This window comes from Rhamphochromis sp. 'chilingali', assembly GCF_963969265.1.
Source record: "Rhamphochromis sp. 'chilingali' genome assembly, chromosome: 15".
Lineage (NCBI taxonomy): Eukaryota > Metazoa > Chordata > Actinopteri > Cichliformes > Cichlidae > Rhamphochromis > Rhamphochromis sp. 'chilingali'.
The window spans coordinates 5,830,609-5,854,102 of record NC_137942.1 but is presented as its reverse complement, the minus strand read 5'-3'; the positions used below and the strand labels follow the sequence as shown (position 1 = coordinate 5,854,102).

At 39.8% G+C, this 23,494-nt stretch overlaps 2 protein-coding genes across 2 annotated transcripts; one reads left to right on the top strand and one right to left on the bottom strand.

Moving 5' to 3' along the window:
- Window positions 1–88: 88 nt before the first annotated feature.
- Window positions 89–5,790, bottom strand: LOC308411331 (uncharacterized protein; the record flags this gene model as incomplete). Its single annotated transcript, XM_080905219.1, has 3 exons — window positions 5,179–5,790; window positions 1,181–5,095; window positions 89–297 (listed from the first exon to the last, which is right to left on the bottom strand). Exons 2-3 carry the CDS (start codon window positions 4,635–4,637, stop codon window positions 89–91), a joined length of 3,666 nt encoding a protein of 1,221 aa, XP_080761345.1. The 5' UTR covers window positions 4,638–5,095; window positions 5,179–5,790.
- A 5,891-nt stretch (window positions 5,791–11,681) lies between these two features.
- Window positions 11,682–23,161, top strand: tbc1d10b (TBC1 domain family, member 10b). Its single transcript, XM_080905087.1, has 10 exons — window positions 11,682–12,149; window positions 13,069–13,984; window positions 14,701–14,800; window positions 15,065–15,172; window positions 15,687–15,793; window positions 16,481–16,595; window positions 17,835–17,900; window positions 17,985–18,174; window positions 19,016–19,170; window positions 19,320–23,161. Exons 2-10 carry the CDS (start codon window positions 13,083–13,085, stop codon window positions 20,247–20,249), a joined length of 2,673 nt encoding a protein of 890 aa, XP_080761213.1. The 5' UTR covers window positions 11,682–12,149; window positions 13,069–13,082; the 3' UTR covers window positions 20,250–23,161.
- The last annotated feature ends 333 nt before the right edge of the window (window positions 23,162–23,494 follow it).

The following is a 23,494-nucleotide window of genomic DNA, read 5'->3' as shown; positions in this document are numbered from 1 at the left end:
ACCGCTCTTCTCCAGTCTGAGAATTTGGTGAGACGGTCTAGTATTGTTCTCCTTTCTTCTACTTTGGTGTTGAACACATGTACTGTTTTTAGCTCTGGATCATTGGGCTTGACTTCCGTAAACTTGCCATTTTCAACAGGTAGCTCGCTTTGCCACAAAAACTCTGGACCTTTAAACCAGTTAGAGTTGAGTAGCTGTTGGACACTGAGTCCTCTTGATGCATGGTCTGCAGGATTACTTTCAGATGGTACATGATGCCACTGTCGTGGGTCTGTGAGTGACCGTATCCTTTGAATCCTATTTGCCACAAACACGTGAAATCTCTTTGCATCATTATTCACGTATCCCAACACTACCTTGGAATCTGTCCAGAAGTGTTCTTCAAGATCACTTATCTCCAGTTCATTTCTTAACATTGCACTTGTTCTTGCGGCAACTACTGCAGCCGTTAATTCAAGTCTAGGGACAGTAGTGACCTTGGTTGGGGCTACACGTGCCTTTCCCAGGACTAGGGCACAATGAACATCACCCTTTGATGTTACTGTTCTTAAATAACTACACTCTCCGTAGCCTGTCACACTAGCGTCTGAAAAATGGTGTAATTCACACTGTGCAATGTCTGTGTTTGCAGGTAAGACATGTCTTTGAACTTTCACCTTTGACAGGGTTTGAAGATCTAGGAGCCAGGATTCCCACTGTGTGCTGAGATCATTTGAGAGTGGCTCGTCCCATCCAACTTTCTCTTGACATAACTGTTGCAGGATTTGCTTTCCTCTTAGGATGAACGGTGCCACAAATCCCAGTGGGTCATACACTGATGCTATTGTGCGCAGAATTCCTCTTCTTGTCATTGGGTGCTCTTTTACAGTTATTCTGAACTGAAATTCATCAGCAGAAACGCACCACTGAACACCAAGAGCCCTTTCCATTAATGGCTCTCCAAGTGCCAAATCTAAATCCTTAATACTTTCTGCACACTCTTCTCTCGGCAATGACTTTATCACATTTTCACTGTTTGATATGAACTTGTGTAATCTTAGTTTACCTGTGCTACACAGTTCTCTTGCCTCTTGGACTAGTTTTATGGCTTCTGACTCTGACATAACACTAACAAGTCCATCATCTACATAAAAGTTCCTTTGAATGAACCTTACAGTGTTTGGAGTGAACTTTCCCTCACCTTGCGTGGCTAGATGTTTTAACCCAAAGTTGGCACAGCCAGGAGAAGAAGCAGCGCCAAAGAGATGAACCTTCATTCGAAAGACTGAGGGTGGAACGCTTAGGTCACCATGCTCCCACCACAGGAAGCGTAAGTAGTCCTGGTCTTGAGGTGTTACATGAAACTGGTGAAACATGCGTTCCACGTCACACATTACAGCAACGGAGCCCTTCCTGAACCTACAGAGCACTCCCACCAAAGTGTTTGTGAGGTCAGGCCCTGTAAGCAGGTGCATGTTCAGCGAAGTGTCTTGATATTGTGCAGAGCAGTCAAAGACTACACGTATCTTGCCGGGCTTCTGAGGGTGGTATACCCCATGGTGGGGGATATACCAAACAGGTGTATTACAGAGTTCTTTCTCCGGAACTTTCTCTGCGTCACCACATGCTATCATGTTCGCCATAAAATTTGCATAGTCTGTGTAGTACCTTTGGTCCCTTTTGAATCTGCGTTCGAGACTACTTAAACGTTGCATTGCACTTGGCATGTTATTGGGAAGATCTGGCCTGTCGCCCTTGAAAGGCAGTGGCATTTCATAGTGTCCATCTAGCTTTTGCTTTATTCCTTCTTGTAGCTTTGTAATAAAGCGGACATCTTCTTGCGAAATGCTTGTCTCTTCCACTGCTCTCTCTGTAAAGTCTGATTCAAGTGCTTTGATTACATCTGGAAATGTTACTTCCTTTACTTGTGTCTTGCAGATGTAATGAACCTTATTCTTTAGTTTTGTGGGTGACTCAGTCTCTGGTATAACTTGTTTTACAATGATGCGGTGACTTACTCCAATTACATCATTACCTGTATCACATGAATCACAGTAGCTGATGATGCTCCAACCCAAATCTGTTCTCTGAGCGTATGGCTGGTTTTCTTCACCACATACGACCTCTCTGGGCATTAAGGCTTGTGTGCAGTTGTACCCTAAAAGGAGTCCTATATCACAGTCCAAAGGGGGTGCAATATGTTCAGTGAGATGCTCCAAATGTGACCATGCCCTTGCAGTGTCTGGAGTAGGAATATGACTACGATTAGCGGGTATAAAGTCTCGTGTGTAAACAACTGGTACAGTGAGTTTCTTCTTGGAAAACAGTCCTCTTATTTGCAGAGCTTCAAGTTTTGTGCATGGTACAGTAGTTTTCTTGGATGACATTGTAGATAGATTGAGCTTAACTTGAGTTTTGGTTGTGTCCAAGTTATTTGCTACTTCATTAAGAATAAATGAAGAATCACTCTGTGTGTCCAGCAGAGCGTAGATCAGTACTTCTTTACTTGGCTCATTTTGTGTGGATACGTAGACTGGGACTATTGCAGATGTCTGTGTGTTTTTACTTTCATGAGTCACTCTATTAGATGTGGTCTCATTGACTATGTCTTGTGACTGTGTTACCTGATGCTGGGTTTCCTTCAGTTCACTTACTTGTTGCTCTTTAGGTGGTTCTTTCTTTGCCTCTTGTCTTTGTCTTTCTTCATGCAGGCATGTAGGATGCCGTTTTGAGCATGTGTTGCATGTCATCTTGTTGCTGCAGTTCTTGGAGAGATGGCCACTATTTAAACAGCCAAAACATAATTTTTCGCCTTGAATAAATTTGACTCTCTCAGCGACAGGTTTCTCAGTGAACTTACGACACTTGTGTAAGCCATGTCCTGCTCTTTTACAAAACACACAAGAGACCATGCTTCTTTCAGTAGAGTTAGTTGTGAAGATTTTCACTGTATCTTGTCTCTTAGGAATGGGTGTAGGTTGAGGTTTTGTCTTTGGTTGGTCAAAGTCACTTTGTCTTATGGCTTGGTATGATGTAATGGGATTACATGCGATACTTGCCTCCATTGACAGGAATGTTACAAAGTAACTGAAACGTGGGAATCTTTTGTGCTCCAGCTGGTACTCTGTAGCCTTTCGGTTCCACCTGTTACTTAACCAATCTGGTAGTTTAGCAGCAAGTCTTTGATTCTCAATGCCATCATTGAGAATGTTCAGATTCTCATTATTAGTCATTGCAGATTGGCAGCTTTGTAAAAAGTCCACAAACTTTCTTAGCTCTGCACTATCCTTTCCTGTGACCTTTGGCCAGGTGTGTAACTTGTCTCTAAAGGCCTTAGCAATGACAAAAGGCTCTCCATAACGTTCATTGAGCATATTCCATGCTGCCTCATATGAGTCTTCAGAGCCAATCAGAAAATAGCCATCTAAGGCTTCCTTAACACAGCCACCAACATACTTCTGTAGAAAAAATATCTTTTCGGCAGTGGGAATGTTCTTTCTCTCTATTAGAGTCTGAAAGGACGCCTTCCAATGCTTAAACTTAAGTGGATCCCCACTAAATACCGAGGGCTCTGGAATAGGCAGTCTATTAGCTGACATAGCTTCTGCCAAAACCTTTACAAGCTCACCTGTGCTCTCATAAGTGACATTTGACTCTCTTCGTGGTTGTAAGGGTTGATTAGCAGTATTCTTGGACTCTGTTACCTGTAAGTTTGCAGGGTTTAGAGTGACTCTTTCTTGCTTTACTGAAATGTAGTCTTCCTCATAAACTTGTAGTTTTGCCTGTGCTGCCTTGAGTCCTTTCAGATTTTCCAATCTTTCAATTTCTCTTCTTAAGTCCTCAACTGACCTTCTCCTCGCAGCACTTTCCTCTTGTTGTCTCTTTATCAGGGCCGCTTTCTCCTTTTCTCTTTGTAACTTGCGCTCAGTTTCCTCCTTTTCCTCTAGGAGACGTTGTGACATTGCAGCAGCTGCTTGCTCTGCGAATATGCGTTTGTCTTCTTCTTCAAGCATTTGCATTCTTTCTCTGTACTTCTCTTGTTCTGTCATTATCTGAAGCACAGCCTTTGTGGCTTCATACTCTGCTGCAGCTTCTTGTCTTTTGGAGGAGGAACCATTAGAAAGAACTGTATTGGCTTTAAATGGACTATGAACTGAGACACTAACAGAGCTAGAGGATGTAAATATAGAGCCTGCATCAGGCCATACAATCTCCTCTTGAGTTTCTCCTTTAATGTGACATTTGATCTTTTGCAAAACTACTGTAGTCACTGATGTGCATTTGTCTAGCTTGGAACGCATATCATGAGGTGGTCCATCCATTGCTCTGTATTCATCATAAATATCATTAAGCTCGGCTGCTTCTCTTTGTACAACGTTCATGTGACCTTCAAGAATGTCAGGTGGATCTCCTTTTATAACAGATTTTTTTGCCACTTTGATTAATGCTTTCCATCTGTCATAAATACTGTCAAAGCGACGTTGCAACCCTTGTAACCTTTGATTATGGAATTCTTTTCCTTTTTCTGTGAGCATGCGAGACCTTTCACTTCTACGTTGCTCTATTTGCACTGTTTGCTCTAAAGAGGTTTCATCCACTTGCCTTGCAGCTTGTTCTGCACTGGGAGCTTCAATTTCTGTCTCATTTGTGTCTGACATTTTGTTTTTCTTGTAATGCACTTATTTGTTGATGCAAAATCTCCCTTTAACTTGACTTGAGTAATGAATTGTGAACTTGGGTGCATTAATTCCCTTCTTGCTAACTTGTGATGCTGTTGTTGTCAGGCTTAACACAGTTCCTTATTGTTTCTCCTTCCTTGTGTCATCTTTCCAAACATAAACTTTAATGTCTGGCTTCTGGACATCTTTATGAAGAAGCAACTGTGAACTTGTGTGTCCATTAACATTTGCAGCAGCTTGGTCCTTGGTGCACTGGCACGATGTTGCCACCAGGGGGCCGGGAATCATGCAGGTCCGAGTTCGACTATCACTTCTACCTCTTCTTAAAGTCAATAAAGAGTTCTTTTACTGATGGCATGAAGTTGGCTTTAATGTTAGTTGTAAGATCTTGGGGTTGTTACAGCTTCACCTTGATCACAAACTACGCCACCGTCGAACTAAAACATAACATAAAATCCAATGAGATAGTAAGACGAGTGAATTAAAGACATAAAATGATCTATATAACATACAAACATACCTCGCTGGCTGACCCATGCTTTGAGGCAGAAATGAGCACTTTACAGATACTTTTAAGAAACAACTTTCTCTGAATTAAATTGGCTTCTCTTGCTTCAACTTGCCATGCTCACACATAAACATGGGCGTGCATCTCCCTCAGGTGCACCAGTGGAACCAAAATGCAGTACAATAGTTCCTACATGAGAATTTTCACAATAAATGACCTAATGGCATATAAAATATGCATAGTGCAAAACAAAATACATTAACTGAAAGTAAGGCAGTAAAAGTTAATGTTAGCTGTGTTATATTGCTGCCTCTGTTCGGTGGTGTCGAGCCAAACGGACTTTAACGTGTGTTTGAACGAGCTGACGGTTCACTCGTTAAGCTGAAAGAAAGATGCTTTAATCACAGGAGTCACACATGTGTGTCCACTGTACCATCTGGGAACTCCTCTTGTTTCGTAATAACACAAACACTAAATCCTCCTTCTTTTGTGCTGTTTTGTAGCAGTGTATACACCTGAGACTGTCACCTGTCTGTCTGTCCTGCACTCTCTCTCTGTTTCTTTCTCTCTGATTGTGTAATAAAAATATGAACATGTGTTTATAAGTCACACTTGTGTTTGAATCCTGCAGCTTATCACACATTTGATTTCCATGTGTGACGACTGCAAGTGTCCAGAGTGAGGACAGACTGAGGGACCCACTGCTGCACATCATCTGTGAGGCTTTGCACCCCTGATGATCCACCAGGACAAACTCAACAGTGTGTGAGGAAGAGGAGGAGGAAGAGCCAGCAGCAGCTGACAGATGGAGAGAATAGACGGACTGCTAGAAAAGTTTAAAATAACTAATTGTCTGTCCTGAATCAGTCTTATTAGGTAATGTTCAAATAATTTTATCATTCCAGTGTTTTCAGTGTGGGAGAAAGTACTCAGGGCCTTCAAGTTACACACTATGAAAGGCAGCAACAAGTGTAATATTCAGAAACCTAAAGTATGTATCAGCAGCAGAATGGAGCTAAAAACAAATGTTTGTTTCAGTTCTATGAAGCTTTGAGTATTTTGGATCAGTAGCACTGCTGTGTTTGTTGCATCATATTGCTGTAATTGTTTATATGCTTTATATATTCTGAGCTAAGTTGATCTATAGTGTTACATCATATTCTGTAAGGATGTTATGTGTTTGTTTACTTTCTGCCCAGTTTGACCCATTTAGCAGAAGCCAGCCTGTTTAAGGCTCTGATATCTATTCTGTATGACTTAAAGCAGTTATGACATGGTCTGATTTTCTCACCCAATAAAGGAATATTTCATATATCAGTCTACTCTTCATTTTATCAGAAACAGTTATCACAGCTTGTACATTTTTCTTTTTATAAATATATGTAAGCAATGAGCCAAATTTAGTAATGCCAGCATGAAGGAACAACATTTGTCTCTTATATATGATACACCTATATATGCACTGTCAAAGATACTTGTCTTTGAGTGAAGATTTAAGGTGATAAGACATATAAATAACTGCAACTTGAATCTGTATTGAAGCTCAGTATTTGACACAGAGTTCATGTTCACTGCTGTAATAGCTAATAATGATTAATATAATAACTAGAATATTGGCCATATTATATTTACATTACCAAAGTGATATGACTTTAGTCTCATGAACAACATCAGCTAATTCTTATTTACTAATTAATCTTGAAATGACTGTTCAGTACAGAAATGAAGCCCAAAAATCATGTTTTACTGTCCTGTGGTCTCAGCCTCAGATACTTATCAAATCACACAAAGCTCATGTAGAAACAAACAAACAAATGAACAAAATATGTTCTCCCTCATTTCTGTCAAACCAAGTTGTATGACACGTTTCCAGCGGTTAGTATCACGGTTGCTAGGCAACCTGGGAAGCGCGACGGAGACTAGACCGTCCCATACAGACAAACTTGCCGTTTATTTTGCAAATCGAGCTCAACACTGCCCCTAGCGTCCTGGAGCACTTCCGTTGTGTTTTGGAATTTGCATGTGTTTTTGAGTTTGCAAGTGTTTTGGAATTTGTACGTGTTTTGGAATTTGTACGTGTTTTGGATTTTGCAAGTGTTTTGGAGTTTGTACGTGTTTTGGAGTTTGTACGTGTTTTGGAATTTGCATGTGTTTTTTAGTTTGCAAGTGTTTTGGATTTTGTACGTGTTTTGGAATTTGCATGTGTTTTTTAGTTTGCAAGTGTTTTGGAATTTGCATGTGTTTTTTAGTTTGCAAGTGTTTTGGAGTTTGTACGTGTTTTGGATTTTGCATGTGTTTTTTAGTTTGCAAGTGTTTTGGATTTTGCAAGTGTTTTGGAATTTGTACGTGTTTTGGAATTTGCATGTGTTTTTTAGTTTGCAAGTGTTTTGGGTTTTGCAAGTGTTTTGGAGTTTGTACGTGTTTTGGGTTTTGCAAGTGTTTTGGATTTTGCAAGTGTTTTGGAGTTTGTACGTGTTTTGGAGTTTGCGTGTGTTCTTTAGTTTGCAAGTGTTTTGGAGTTTGCATGTGTTTTGGAATTTGCATGTGTTTTGGAGTTTGTACGTGCTTTGTCTCTAGGGGCCACCGTAGGTTTGGAAACACTACATATGTCATTTATATATAATATGAATAATTTAGGGCCCAGCACAGAGCCCTGAGGAACACCACAAGTTACCTTCAACTGCTTAGATTTTACATTATTGATTTCGACATATTGATCTATGATCCAGGTAACTTTTCATCCACTTGTATGCTATCCCTCTTATGCCATCTCTCTCTAGTTTATTCATTAATATAGAATGATCAATTGTATCAAACGCCTTTTTTAAGTCTATAAAAACACCAACAGTATATTCCTTATTATCTATAGCATTAGATATCCCTTCTACAAGTTCCATCACTGCCATCGAAGTGGACCTTTTCACTCTAAAGCCATATTGGTTATCACTTAGGAGATTATGCTTCTCCAAGTCTATTAACAAATAACTTTTCTAAAATTTTTGAGAACTGTGGGAGCAGTGATATTGGCCTGTAATTGGTAAACTGACATCTCTCTCCGTTTTTATGGATTGGAATAACTTTTGCTATTTTCATTTGTGAGGGAAACACACCAGTTCGAAAGGAAAGTTTACAAATGTATGTGAAAGGTTGCACTATATATTCTATAATACTTTTAACTAATATCGTGTCAATACCAAAACAGTCAGTGGACTTTTTATTTTTAAATGCCTTCACAATGTTAATTATTTCTCTATGAGTTACAGCACCAATAAACATGGAGGACACATGGAGGACACAAAAGAAATTCCAGAGTCAAGAAATAATAACGACTTAAATAATTAAGTCGTTATTATTTCTTGACTCTGGAATTTCTTTTGCTAAATTAAAGCCAACATTTACAAAGAAATCATTAAATTCATTTGCAATGTCTTTAGTTTTATCAAGCACAATGTCTTTATCTTTTTTTGAAATAGTCTGGATAATTCTTATCTTTTGAGCCCTTTTTGATTATATTATTTAATATCCTCCATGTTTCTTGTGTGTTACTTCTACTTTTCTCCAATAATTTGTGGTAATATTCTTTCTTACTTGTTCTTATAATATTTACTAATCTATTTTTGTATAACTTGTACTTTATTTCAGCATCTTTTGTCCTCTGTTTTATGAATCTCTTATATAGATTGTGATCCATGGCTTATTTGATCTGTGATGCTTTCTAGTGATTTCCAATAAAGGACAATGTTTTTCATATAGTGAGATTACAGTTGATAGGAATGCATCATATGCACTATTTGAATCTTCATTTGCAAAAACCTCATTCCAATTGTGTTCCTTTAAGTCCACCTGGAGGGCAGCAATGGCTCTTGTTGTTCTATGTCGTATCATATCAAATGTTTGATTCTTTTGTTTAGTTTTAATCCCAAAATAATTTTGGAAAATTGCAAAAACAGGAAGATGATCGCTTATATCAGTTATAAGAAGTCCACCTACTATTTCATGGTCAATTTTATTTGTGAATATATTATCTATCAATGTAGCTGTATCAATTGTTATTCTACTTGGTTTTATAATTACAGGGAAAAGGGAGTTACTATACATTGTACTGATGAAATCTGTTGTTTTCTGATGTCCAAATTATTTGCACTTTTTTATCATTTAGGTTGCTAAACATAGCAGCAAGTTTTTCATTTAAACTGACACTAATGACTAAAAACAGCTATGAAGCAAATGAACAGCGGAAGACATCTGTGTTTATCTATGCATTTGGAGGTATGGAGATGTCTGGGAGAGAGGGAGGTGGGCTTTTAATCAGATTGCTTAACACAGTCCTGGAGAGTGAGAGGATGTCTGATGAATTAACTGATTGGTACTTATTTTAGAAAACAAAGATGATGTTATTTTTTTCAAAAATGATGTGGCAAGAGGTTCACAAGAGCTGCAATCTCTCCCCATACTTTCAAAAATATGCACCCCTGTGGCACAACTCAAAAATAAAAATAGGTAAACAAACAATTTATTGGCCACAGTGGCACAAAAAACGCATAAGATTAATAAGTGATTTATATGAAGATAACATGTTTATGTCCTTCAATGATTTGACAGTAAAGTTTAATTTGGAATGACCCGGCCATTTTTGGCGATATTTACAAATGAGAGACTGTCTGAAAGATAAAATAAAATTGTCTCAGGAGAAAAATGTCATAGAGAATTTCTTTGTACTTCCACCCTTAACTGCAAAGGCATCAAAATGGTATCATTTATGTCATTGGGTTAAAAACAACATATGTAAAAGTCTTAAAAGGGCTTGGGAAAAAGATCTGGATTGTTCCTTCGATGAGGGAACATGGGATTCAATTGTTTCTGAAAATGGGTTCTACATTAGGGAAGCTAGAGGCAAATGTATTCAATATAAAATTCTCAATAGGTACTATTATACACCAACGAGACTTTGTAAAATGGGAATCAGTAAAGACGACCTGTGCTGGAAGTACCAAGAAGGAAAAGGTACGTTAGTACATGCTTTATGGGAATGTCCACTGGTCTCCCCAATATGGGAAAATGTTTTAAAATATATGGAGGGTTGGGTGAAACTTAAAATTACATAGATCACCAAGACTGTGCCTATTGGGGGACAGAGGTGAGGTGCCAAAGTTAGACAAAGCAGGATTTAGAGTGTTAAACACTGGGATTGTGACGTGTGTTCGTCTCATTTTAACACTTTGGAAAGACCCTCGGACTCCAACCCTAAAAAAGTGGAAGGAGAAAATGACTGAAAATGCCGCATGTGAGAAAATGCTGGGAAGACTGAGCAGTAAGACAGAGACTCTAACAGAACAATGGGACAGTTTTTTGGTTTATATGGGCCTACAACATGAAGACAATGTGAGATACAGTATGAATTAAGACTTAACTGTGTGTGCAACAGTTTATCTATTTATTTATTTATTGATTTATTTATTTTATATATTTATTTATTTTTCTTCGCTGAGTGTGTTTTTTTGTTGTTTTGGGTTGTTATGTTATGGTTTTCTTAATTGTTCAAAATAATAATAATAAAAAACTTTAATTATTAAAAAAAAGAAAACAAGGATGATGTGCAGACCTGGAATAATTACAGAGGGACAAAAGTGATGAGCCATACCATGAAGATATAGGAAAGAGTTGTTGAAGCTAGGTTGAGGACAGAGGTGATGATCAGCGAACAGCAGTATGATTTCATGCCAAGAAAGAGCACTGCAGATGAGATGTTTGTTTTGAGACTGCTGATGAAGAGTAGAGAAGGTCAGAACGCCTTGCTCTGTGTGGGTGGGACTACATCGGATATTAGCTCTGAGCTCTTTCTTGTTTGCATTGGTGTTGGACAGAATGACAGATGAGGTCAGGCAGGAGTCTCTATGAACTATGATGACAATGAAAGTAGGTAAAAGGTGGAAGAAAACCTGGAAAGGTGAAGATATGCTGAATTAAACTCAATAGAAGCAGAAAGGGGGCATATATCCTACTAACCTGTAACAATTGTGATACTTGCTTCTAATAAAAGATATATGAAACATAAACTCAATAGAAGCATAGCAGAAAATGTGTGTGAATGAGACCGAGACAGGTGTAATAGTAAACATGGAAGGAAATTGCAGGCCAGGTGAGTTGAAGCAGGTGGAGACAAGCACCAGGGGTGATTTTTCACAAAAGGATAGCAACAAGAGTGAAAGAAAAGATTTACAAGGCGGTAGTGATGTATGGTTTGAAGATGGTGACACTGACAAAAAGAACCATTCAGCCATTAGTGAAACACTTCCCATTAACATAACAATCCAAAGTAGTAAACAGTGCAGTGGGGGTGTTTAACATAGATATATAAGAAACAAACGTCATTGTTCACAACAATAAAAAATTAGACATATCTATTGATATTATCCCGAATTTCTAAATTAGTTTTTATGGAAGCAATGACAGTGTGTAAGCAGGGAGGTTCCTGTACGTGTGCGTGCTTGTCGTCTTTTGACGCGAACGCGCGCGTAGCTGTCAGTAGGAAATACAGGCTGTTCGTGTCTGCCGAGCCCCTGCGGCTGTGCCTGGACATCTGATCACAGAAAGTCGGCCTATTACAAAATGAAAATTATCACTTACAGACTCGCTTGACTTTGGTGAGAATGCGTCGAACAAGTGCGCATGTGTAACCGCGGTACCGAGGCATCCCGCTAGCTAGCACGGCTAACAGAAACAGAACACTATCGGGGCTAATGCTAATAGTTAAATAAGCTAACTTAGCTAGCTGTTAACTTAGCTAGCTAGCTCACGGATTGCGGGACGTTTGTTCTCCCAGCTCTTCTCCCCGTTCAGCGGTTCCTGCCCCTGTGTCGCCTTTTCGTGTTCTCATTAATTGGATAAGGTTACGGAACCGGAGCTGTGGCGGGGGGACGAGACGACAGGAACCCCCTGGCTGGCTATCCAGGCGGACCGATCACAGTGACACGCCGGTGTGGGTGAGTTGAAGAGTGGAGTTGAAGTTATAGTTGATAGGGGGGCAGCGGGGTGGACAAGGCCTGTGGACGTTGCTCAGCTGGGGCCTGGCAGGGAGGCAGGGTGGGTGTTAACTATTAGCTGCTCGTAAAATGTTGCCTTAGCGCGCTGAATCGGGAAGTCGAGTCGCTTGTAGCAAGGCCTCTTGAGAGGACATAACAACAAAGTGACTGTGACTATTGTGGTGGTGTTATTAGCTGCTAGCTCGTAACACATAGCTGTCTGGAGAAGCCACCACAAACATGAACCTGCTCCATCAGCAAAAAAGCTGGATCACCATGGTTGTCCGTCCGCTTTGTTGAGTACCAGTGCACTCGTGCATGTAATGAGGAAATTGCATTTTCTGGGACACTGGCTTAATCATCGATTAAGTACATTTCTGATGTATTTGCTAAGAGTTTTCATTTTTGTGTGTTTTTTGCCGTGAGCCTTTGTGTGACTACAAATAAGAAGTTCCTGAATTATGTAGACACACCACTATCACTTCACTGTACAATATAGGCTTTCGTGGCAAAAGAGGAAATGTAGCTTCGTGTATCTATTGGTGTTAGGTTTATGTTGATAGCACACTTGATGTTATGAGGGAAATCTGGGATGGGCTGTGAATCTTTTTATAGTGAATGTATTATATTAGTTTAAAAATAATATTAATTAAAAATTTTGACTCATTCTTAAACTGCTTCTGTTTTAAGAAGAGTTGCAAAGGAATTGTTAGAAGTCTGTTTTCATACACTTTCACACCCATGTTTTATTTTATTATTGACCCGTTGCTGTTAAGATTTGTGTCTTTATCCCTCTGTATAAGCATTATTTGTGTAGCTGTGAGTTTAATATTATTACAATTAAAATTCAACTGCTTGTCTTTCTTTTCTTTTTCTAAAGGAGAGAGTGGAACCATGGCTGAGCTTTCCACCTTATCCCCATCCCCACCTGCTTTGGGTGATCCTCATGCAGCTCCATCTATCCCTCCGTCATCACCAGGGCTTCCTCCACCTAACAGCACTGCTACAGAGTCTCCCAGGGAGGTGTCCATACCCAAGTCTTCCCTTTTTAATGACAAAGCTTTGAGTGGAAAAACTTCTGCAGTACTGGCAGGGGGGTCCCCCTTGATTCCCCGCCGATCCTCAAATCCTCCCGACCTCACAGCTGAGGCTTCCCTTCTATCATCGGTACAGCAGCCTGCTCCAGGGAATGAAGAATCAGCAGGAAAGCCACCAGCTCCAAGCGAAGTGGCACAGGCGTCCCCCTCTCCTGATCTAAATCCTGGTCCTAACCTATACCCTAACCTGCAAGTCACCTGTAACCCAAATCCTGTTGTAGAAGAAGCTCAACTTAAAGTGGGACAACCCCAGACGACTGCAGGTCCCAATCCCGCACCTGCTCCTCCAGTCTTATCATCATCATCAGCAGCAGCAGCTGAAGGAGAAAAACCTCAGCCGCTCCAAGAAGCACAAAATGCTCCAAACGAGCCTCCACCTTTGTACCCAAAGCCTGGTACTCCCAATGAAGCCAGGATGGGAGAACTGCCTGCTACTCCTACCAGAGCTGAACCCCACAGCCCACCACTCCCCCTGATCCAAGAGCCACCGTTGTCCTTCGCTCTACCCAAACCCCGGCCGGCACCAGACACCCTCAGTTACCTTGAGTCAGCCAGTCTGATGTCTGGAACTTTGGAGTCTCTGTCTGGACTGGGAGAAGATGGCAGCTCCGTGGGGTCAGATTCAGAGATTAATGGCCTAACTGTCAGACGCACTGACAAGTATGGCTTCCTAGGTGGGAATCAGTACAGTGAAGGGGGGTAAGTACACATTAACCAGTCACACACACTCCCAGCTACTGTACAAAAGCATGTGCTGTGCCGCTCTGTAATATTAATATTTTAAACAAAGCATAGCAAAAATCTGCTTTTTCATGCTTAGCTTCACTGCAGGTGGATCACTATTTGTAATATGAGACACTATTAAATCATGACCACAGAATTGGTTTACTCAGAAAAGTGTAACTCTTGCTTGACTGTTTTCCTATGGCCACTTTACACCATCTGACTCACAGAGATCCATCCCAGCCTCCCTTTCCTGCCTTCCTCTTCTTCTATGCTACTCTAAACATATCTGTCTGTCCTTTATCTCCCCTTGGTCTGACTCAGATAGTGCTGAGAGCGCTTTTGTGACTCATTATGTACTGACTCTGTCTGTGTTGTATTTCCCATCGCACCCATCTGCTCTCTTCCTCCCCTTTTTTTGTCAGATTTGCTTTTACTTTTCTGGCAAGCTAATTGCTCTTCCTCTGTTGAATAATTAAAGTCTTATTGATTTGCCCTGGGTGTCAGTGCCAGTCAATTCCTGCCATTGTTCGTGATTTTCTGTGAGTTAGCAAAATGTTCTGCAAATTGAGGCAAGCCATTCGTGTCGTTAGATTCAAGTGCTCAAAGTGTAATTTTTAGTGGTATCAAAAGAACAAAGAACTTCCTCATTCTGTCAGCATAAAGTCATTTTATATTACTCACTATTGCAGTGAAAAGGAAGTTCGAATTGAAGTTGCACGACAGCGGGAGATGAAATGGATTGACATGTTCTGCCACTGGGATAAGTGGGTCAAACATCGCTTCCAGAAGGTACACACACAGCAGCCTTTCAGTATGTGATGGTAAAAGTGAGAACAGAACTGCTAAAAAATTAAATAACAGAACAATCAAGTCGCACATCTGATCTTTATTAATGAAACATTCAAGTTGAAAATCATTATTTATAACGTCACTGCTGCCAGTAAAAACTAGAATCACACACACAGAAACCCCCCCCCCAAAAGAACATATAGTATGAATTAATGATGGGTAAACATTATGTCAGAGCCGATGGCCTAAATGTCTGCCTTACAGGTGAAGCTGCGCTGTAGGAAGGGGATTCCATCCTCTCTCAGAGCAAGAGCCTGGCAGCTGCTGTCCAACAGTGAGGAGCTTCTAAGAGACAACCCTGGGAAATTTGAGGTATCACAGTTGTCATGTCATTTTTAGCACTAATGAACTAGTTTTCATTTATTCAATGTAGAAAGTGGAATAAATACAAATTATTTGATCTCTGTTATTCAACTTAATTCTCTTTCAATTTAAGACAATTGCAGCTGGTTTGAAAACATTTTGGGAGATATCTTTAGTATTGACTAAGTGGCTTGTAGTGGGGCTGAGAAGGCCACTTGCAGCTCCAGGAGTGCTAAAGGGGCGCAGGCGCAGGCCTAGTGAGCAATAAGCCTCTTATCAGGACCAGTAATCCTGCCTGTTGATGCCCTGCCCCTCTGAGAGGGTCTGGCCTTGACTAGGCGGTGTCCAGCCATTTACTAACTTATTGTTCCTCTTATCTATGAAATAATTTCTTTGCCAGCTTTTTTATTTTTAGTTAATAATTAAACGTCCTGTATAATCCACTTTTATGGCTAAAAAATAATTTCCAGAGAATTTATTGATAACTTTTTTGTTTGTTTGTTTGTTTTCTCTTTCGCTACAGGAGCTGGAGAGAGAGCAGGGAGAGGCTAAATGGTTGGACATTATAGAGAAGGATCTCCACAGGCAGTTCCCCTTTCATGAGATGTTTGCTGCTCGCGGTGGCCATGGGTAAAACAGTAAACACAAACACAGTCTATTTTATACCAGAGGAACCATGGCATGCAGGATTGATTAAAAAAGGAACACCATGCACTCTGCACTACTTGGAAATGATTTGATCTTTGTAGCTGCGTATCAGGGCAGGGTCACAGTAGGATGTTACTATATCTGTCGGTAAACATTAAGGCTGTGCCATATAATAATATCCTGAATAAAACACAGAATCACAATAGCTCATTGAAAAAGGACTAATAAAAGCTGCTGGCTGTGGGTCTGCAATCAGCAATAAAACATAATTTTTTTTATTTTTTTATTTTTTTTTTTGAGGCTTTATCAAAAACTTTTGTTATTGTTTTTTAGGGAAAATTGGCTTCCACAATAAAACAAATTGGATTCGATTAAAGGCAGAATCAAAGATAGCAGTAATAGTGATATCAGACATTCAAAGATGAAATGAAAAAAAAGGGTAACGTGACAAAACAAAGCCAATGAACAAAACAAATGTGTACTTTAAAAAGATGTTTGAAGTAATCCTTGTATAGAATAATTAATATTCTTTCATTTTCTTTCAAGTTTATTGAAAGAAATTATTTATTATTATTTATGTAATTTTTTTTTTGAATAGCTCATGAACTGGAGGTAACACCCAAGTTCCCCTCGTAAGCCACTGAATAATTGTCATGCTTGTTCTTGCAGGCAACAGGATCTGTACCGAATCCTCAAGGCCTACACCATCTACCGGCCCGATGAGGGTTACTGCCAGGCCCAAGCGCCGGTGGCTGCAGTACTGCTCATGCACATGCCTGCAGAGGTGAGGGGTGGAATGGTTAGGGTACTGTTTCTCATTAGGTTTTGAGTGTTAGTTTCACAATGATGACTTCAGAAGCGTGATTTCTTGAGAAAGTCTCATAAATATATGAACAATGACTTGTGGTGAAAGTCTGTTTTTACTACAAAAGAACTAAAATAAATGCAGGTACGTTAAATACCGTCCAGTTTACTTTTGTCCTCCATATCTAAACATGTATCATTTGAAGCAGTGTTTTAAATCCGGTGTGCAGCGTTTGTTTTCACATAAGAGAAAAAAAGGAAACTGGATGAATTGACGCATTGGATGATGAGTTAATCTTACAACCTTTAGCTATGTGTGTGGTCAGACTTTCTTAGAAATCAGGGATGTTTTGTTTTAGCCTTGGTCTTTCTATTTATCCCTCCTCTGCTGACAAAAGAGAGTAGGCAGAGCGAGAAAACAAAACGCATCTGAAACGTGACTTTATTTGGTTGCTATTTCACTGGAAAGTCTTCTTAATTAAAAATAGGAGACCGAAGAAGCCTAAAATGCTTATTGCACCGCCCCTAACCCATATTACAAGGTGACATCATTTCTTTCTGTGACCTCACTTCTGTCCGCGATGGAAACAGCGTGGGCTGATGTTTTTACAGTATTGTGACCACGCCTGCTTAAATGTTACTGTCGCAGTGTGAAATCTAAGTTTGCTCATTTCTTTAAATAAACAGGTGAGCGCGAACTGTGTTATGTAAGGCTTGTTTTCTCACGTCAGTACCTCATAGCAAACTGCACCTTTATCTCTTTGTCACAATTAGACTTGTAGATTCTTTTACAGATAATGCTTTCTTATGAAACCAACATCTATTTAAAGCTGGGCAAGCTGATTTTTGTTTGTTTGTTTGTTTGACATAAAAAGATGTATTCAGGAAATGATTGATGTTGTTCAGTCGAGTTTTGCTCTTTGTTTTAGTGGTTAATGCTTTAATATTAAACACACTTGCTTAGCAAACACATGTAGCAGCAGAGGGCATAATAATGCACATATCTGCTTTAAACGCACTCGGATTATACTCAATTGTGGTTACAACACTGATGAGAAGTTCTACTTTTTATATTGTTTCTTAGTATTTTGCAATCTACTTGTAGTGTAGTGTCCACATAGTCCTCTCCCACACTATAATAAGTCAGAATATATTTGTTTTTCAATCTACAATTTATTGTTTGCTGTGCAAGCCTTTAACTTTTCTTTCTCTTTCACAGCAAGCGTTTTGGTGCCTCGTCCAAATATGTGAGAAATATCTTCCTGGCTACTACAGTGCAGGGCTGGTGAGTGAATAAACATGTATTGCTAGTCTGTTACACAGTTATCTCAGTTTTAATAATTTTGTTTTATTTATTTTTTTCCTTTAGGAAGCGATTCAACTTGATGGCGAAATCTTTTTCTCTGTGCTGCGTCGCACGTGTCCAATGGCGTATCGTCATCTTAAGAAGTTCAAGATTGATCCCATTCTCTACATGACGGAGTGGTTCATGTGTATCTTCTCACGCACTTTACCATGGTCCTGTGTCCTGCGTGTATGGGACATGTTCTTCTGTGAAGGTACCGTTAATATCTACAGGTTTCATAGCCAGTTGGCAGCGCTTTTGTCTGTTTAGTGAATTTGATCCATGTACCTCTGTTTAGAAATTACTTGCAAATGTGCATGAAACAGTCTGACCTTAAATATCCAATCCGATTTTATTTATAAAGCGCTTTAAAATATTAAATAAGTTAAGAACAATAGAATAAAATAAAACGGCAAAAAAATAAAACCCAAATGCATCAAATTAAATTTAAAATGTAAATAGCAGGTACTTTACGACCAGCAACCTGATTTGATTAAATGCAGGAGCTGTAAGAATGCAGCATTTTACTGTTTTGTTTTTTTGTTAAATAATTTTTATTTTAATCCTGTGGAAAAAGAGAAAAAGGGTGTTTTTTCCATCTCTGTATTTTCGCTATTGGATTCTGCTGTAGTAGTTTTTCATGATCCACCATTCAAAGTAACCCACGTTTATCTGGCGCTGGGGCTTTTGCAGTCATAGTGTTCATCCTCTTCAAGCTATTGTAGCTCCCCTTTCTCCTCCCTTTAAAGCTGCTCTATTCAAAAATGCTCGAAACGTGGCGGTGTGGCTGCAACCACAGATGCCCCGCCCTCTTCTGTGGTCGCAGCCAGAGCGGTGTGCCTGAGATGACCATATTAGGAATATCAGCCCTCATTTACATCGTACGCAACCAAGAATAGAAAATGTCTGTGTCCTCAACTGTATCGGTGTTTATGACTTGTGAAAATAAGAAAATGCATAATTATCCCCTTTAACAGAACTTTGAGAACTGCTTTTTTTTTCTAGATCTAGTTTTTCTAGATTGAAAGAAACCTAACTTAAGTGTCTGTGTGTAGGAGTGAAGATAGTCTTCCGTGTCGGCCTGGTGCTGCTGAAACAGATGCTTGGTTCTGTGGATAAACTTCGGGAACTTCAGGGCATGTATGAGACCATGGAGCGTCTAAGAAACATCTCACCCGACACTATCAGAGAGGACATATTGGTACAGGAGGTCAGTGCTTATGGAGGCCGTGTACATAAAGCTTGTTTCTGTTTTTACTCAGAGACACGAGTTATTAGTCATTTTATCCTGTTGTGGCTCATCTTGTTATCCTCACTTCCTCTGTCTGTCTCTACTTTGTCTGATGTTTTGTTGTCCAGATCGTCGCTCTCCCAGTGACTGAGGCACTCATAGAGAGAGAGTGCAACATTCAGGTGAGGAAGTGGAGGGAGTCCAGAGGGGAACTTATGCACCAGCCGGGACGCCGCCTTCACGGTACAAGAGCTATCTTTGAGTACAAACGCAGAGCTGCTTCCATCAGCTCTGGTGGAAGCTTCTCTTTCCTAGGAAGCTCGATCCCACCACCAGGACCCCTCAGGGCCTCTTCCAGTTTGCTGTCACTCCCTGGCTTCCGCAAATCTAAGGCTCCTTTCCACTCCCACGCCAAGAAGGGCTCCTTCTCAGGGCCGTCAGGATTTGAGGGCTTTCCACCTCCGTCACCACCCGCAGTAACATCGAGCTCGAACCGAGGGCCCAGCCAGAAACCACCTATGCCCCCAGGGGCAGGTCATAAGGCAGCACCGCAGAGCCCCTTAGTATCAAAGGTGGCTAGTTCATCTCATGGTCCTGCTCCAGCCTCAGAGAGCACATCAGCACAGGGCGAGCCTGCTTCTTCGGCCCCAATGCAAAGCACACCACAACCCCCCACTACTCTGGCCCCCTCTCCTAAGATCGTCTCGGAGCAAATTACTCCCACTATCCCGTCTCCTACTGCAAACAACACCCCTCTGCCCCCATTACCAGATTCAAAAAAAGAAACTGCACCTCCATCAGCCGATGCCGCAAATGTGGAGGAAGAAGGAAAGAAGAAGAAGAAAAGCAAAGAGGACAAGAAGAAGGAGAAAGAAGACGAGAAGAAAAAACAGAAGGAAAAAAAGGAAAAAGAAAAGGCTGAAAAAGAGAGGCTCAAAAAAGAGAAAGAGAAGCTAGAAAAAGAGAAGAAGAAAGGGGGCAAGAAAAAAGACAAAGGAGGAGGAGGAGGGGATGCAGAGGACAAAAATGGAGCTGCAGCAGCGAAAGAGTCGGCCTAATTTTCCACCTCGTCATTCCAGGATAACAAAAAAAGGGAGGCTGAACAAACAAAACAACACAAAAAAGAGGTCAGGGGAACAAAAGATCCCCAAAAACAGTGACTAATATAAAAATGGGATGGCTTCCTATATAATGCATCATTTCAAGGATTTAAAGTAGTGTAAGGACTATGTTGGAGAAAACTGGATCATGGTTTCAACAGCACTTTTTGCCTCTTGTGAGATGGGACAAAATTTCCTTTTTTTCTTTCTTTTTTTCCCCAACTGGAGCATGGACTGTGAAACTTTTTTTTAATTATTATATATATAAAGGATTGCAGTCACTTTCTGTTTTAGTTTTTTAAATTCTTTTTTTTTCCTCTTCTTTTTTTAATTATTTTAATTAAACGGATGGCAGTGGTGTGAGGGGAAAATCATCTCAAACGCTTGCAGAAGTTGTTACGGTGCCATAGAAAATGTAAATAAAAGGTCTACCTACGATACATAGGATCGTGTTAACACTCCAAATGCCCCGTCACGTCTCATCTGATGAAAAGGGTTATTTGGGGGAGGGGAGAAAACGGAAATAAATCATTTAAAGTCTCAAACGCAGGCACTGAAGACAGAAATGCTAGTAATATTGTTGAGGATGTATTTATTGTCACGTTTAATGTTGTCTGTGCCTTAGTAGTGTAGTGAAATGTGTCAATGTGCTTTGTGTGGCCTCCCTTTTTTGTTTTAAGTCAAACTACCATTGAACCCCTTCTGTGTTTTCAAACTTTTACTAGATTAGATTAAAAAAAACAACAAAAACAAAAGAGGGGGAAGTAGAGGAAAAACCATACCTTGTAGTCTGTTAGTGACGGCAGTGTTTTAATGGGTCACTCTTTTTTTTTTCTTTTTTTTTTTTGTGCTTTGGATAAGCAGGTAATGTTTTTATTTCAGGTTTTAGGGGGTTTTTTTTGTTGTTTTTTTCAAAGGTTAAAAAAAGGAGGTACAACATTATCAGTAAATTGCTTGTGTGCTAACGTGCAAGCAGTATCTGTGCACAACTCCTGCAGACCAAATATCCTTCTGTGAGTTTAGTATTATTTCAGTTTCATTGAACAAAATAGTGTGCACAGGTATGGGGTCCTTAACTCATTAGAATGTGATTTCAATTATCGTAAGAGAATGAAGAATTTTTCTTGTTTTTTTGTTTGTTTGTTTTGGGTTTTTTTGCACTTGTCATTTTGTCACAAAGCACCACTGAAGGTGACCACTCCTTTAGTGCGGTGACATGGAGAACAAGCGTCTCAGCAGGCTGGTTTCAGCCTTGTGGACCTATAGGAAGCCACTTGACTGGAGGTGCCAGGTGTGCCAATGTAGCATTAACCTCTGATCTTTGACCTTTTGGGCTCTGATGTATTTATGTAAAAAGTGGTTAATTTAATCAAATATAGTATATTATGAATTATTATTATTATTTTGGATCTGAGTATTTTTCTATCTAAGTGAGAGACACCTGGTTGACTGGAATAGAGGCTGACTACACAGCATAGTTGCAGAGGAACTGTTCAAAGTCTTTTATTTTTATTTCATTTCTTGTTTTCTTTTTTGTTTTCTTTTTGCACATTAAGTCTTCAGCTTCAGCAAACTCAATGCATGTCTTTTGGTTTACTTTCACTGTTGGTTTGGTCAGCTTAGGTTCACGAGTCTCCAGTTTACTGAAGTGCAGTATTAACAGACTTGAGTGTGGGGGGAAAATGAGCCTTAGATTGAGAGAACAACCTTTAGAACGATTGACTTTGGCAGAATATTTAGGAACTGAAGGTCTTTGTACTGTGTCATATACTAAAAAGTGGTTTTTAATTGAACATCTTAAGTACTTCTGTCTCACCAAGTTGTGTTGTAACATTCATAATGACTTATGGACTAACTCCCTAATGTATTTACACTCAATGTTCTGTACTGTAACATATTTATGCATACATTAAGTGGCGCTGAACCCTGTCAGTATATGATGAATAGTGCCAGGTAGTTAGTGTAAACCATTTGATGGCAAGAAAAACAAACATTGATGCTCTTTAGCTGTACTGTTTGGTAGTTGATGATTAGAGGGACTTTCGTGTACTTGTAGCCAACATGTCCTCCATATTCATCGTTTTCCCACTTGTTTCAGGTCTTCACAGGGCTGTCATTTATATATGAATATGAATATCACACACACACACTCTTTCCCTCTTCTGTTTCGACGGCAGCGCATTATAGGCACAGATTAAGTGTAGTGTTTAGTGTGGATAATCTGAACACATCTATGCAAACTTTGCTTCATCATGACTGTTGGCGTGTGTCTATGTGGTGACAGCAGCACTGATTTTACCTCGTGCTGATCTGAGTGGTGCCGTCGGGGTGGGGGAAAGGATTTTGTGCTTCACCACATGTTTTTTTTTTTTTTTTTTTTTTTTTTTTTTTTTTTTTCCTTTAACACTTTCAGGCCCGCGGATTATGGTATTTATGAGCAATATGTCCTCGCAGCTCACATCTGGATGATGGTGTCGTTTGTCTTTGTTCAGGGAGCTGGAGGTGACGTGATGATCAAATGAATCTGACACTAGCTGCTCTTTGCTCTGCTCTGCAATAGTGACAAAGCCTATTTGTATCAAGTCCTTTGTGCATTTCTCCATTGACCCTGAAGCTGTAATTCTTAAGTACATTTCATTGGGAATAACTCAACTGATGCAAACATTTCAAAAGAGGAAAATGTCTCAGCTGTGTGGGTTTTTTTTTTTTCTTTCTATGCCGTTACGTCTTTAGTGTCTTTAAGTTTACATGTCACTCTCTTCTCTGGCGAAAGTGAAATAAAATCATAGCTAATTGAATTCATTCCTTCAGATCTGCAACTGTTGTATTTATAATTAATGATGATAATGACATTTGTGATGAGTAATAAACCATAATATATTAAATCACTTGGGTAATGTTTTTCTTTTTTGGTGTGTGGCTTACATGTTTGGAAAGATTAAAAATCTAGGCTGGATTTAAATAACCAGCATTCAATTTTGAAATTAAGAGTCGTCCTCGTCTGTTTTTATTTATAATTGTTTCAGCCATATTTGGCAGGACGAAGCTCCACCAGATGTTACCAGATGGGTGACTTTTGCTGCTCAAACCCTGCCCCACAAAGCCACTGAACAGACTCACTATTGTACAAAAGAAAAGAGATTTTATTCAGTTTTTTTCCCTTTTATTCATTACAGGAAAGGTGAGGAAGAGTCCAGTCACTG

Excerpts from the sequence above, each read along its gene's own strand:
- tbc1d10b (XM_080905087.1), top strand. The coding sequence starts at position 13,083 with ATGGCTGAGCTTTCCACCTTATCCCCATCCCCACCTGCTTTGGGTGAT. Across the intron at positions 15,173-15,686 it reads ACAACCCTGGGAAATTTGAG|GAGCTGGAGAGAGAGCAGGG; the intron begins GTATCACAGTTG and ends CTTTCGCTACAG. Across the intron at positions 18,175-19,015 it reads GGACATGTTCTTCTGTGAAG|GAGTGAAGATAGTCTTCCGT; the intron begins GTACCGTTAATA and ends GTCTGTGTGTAG.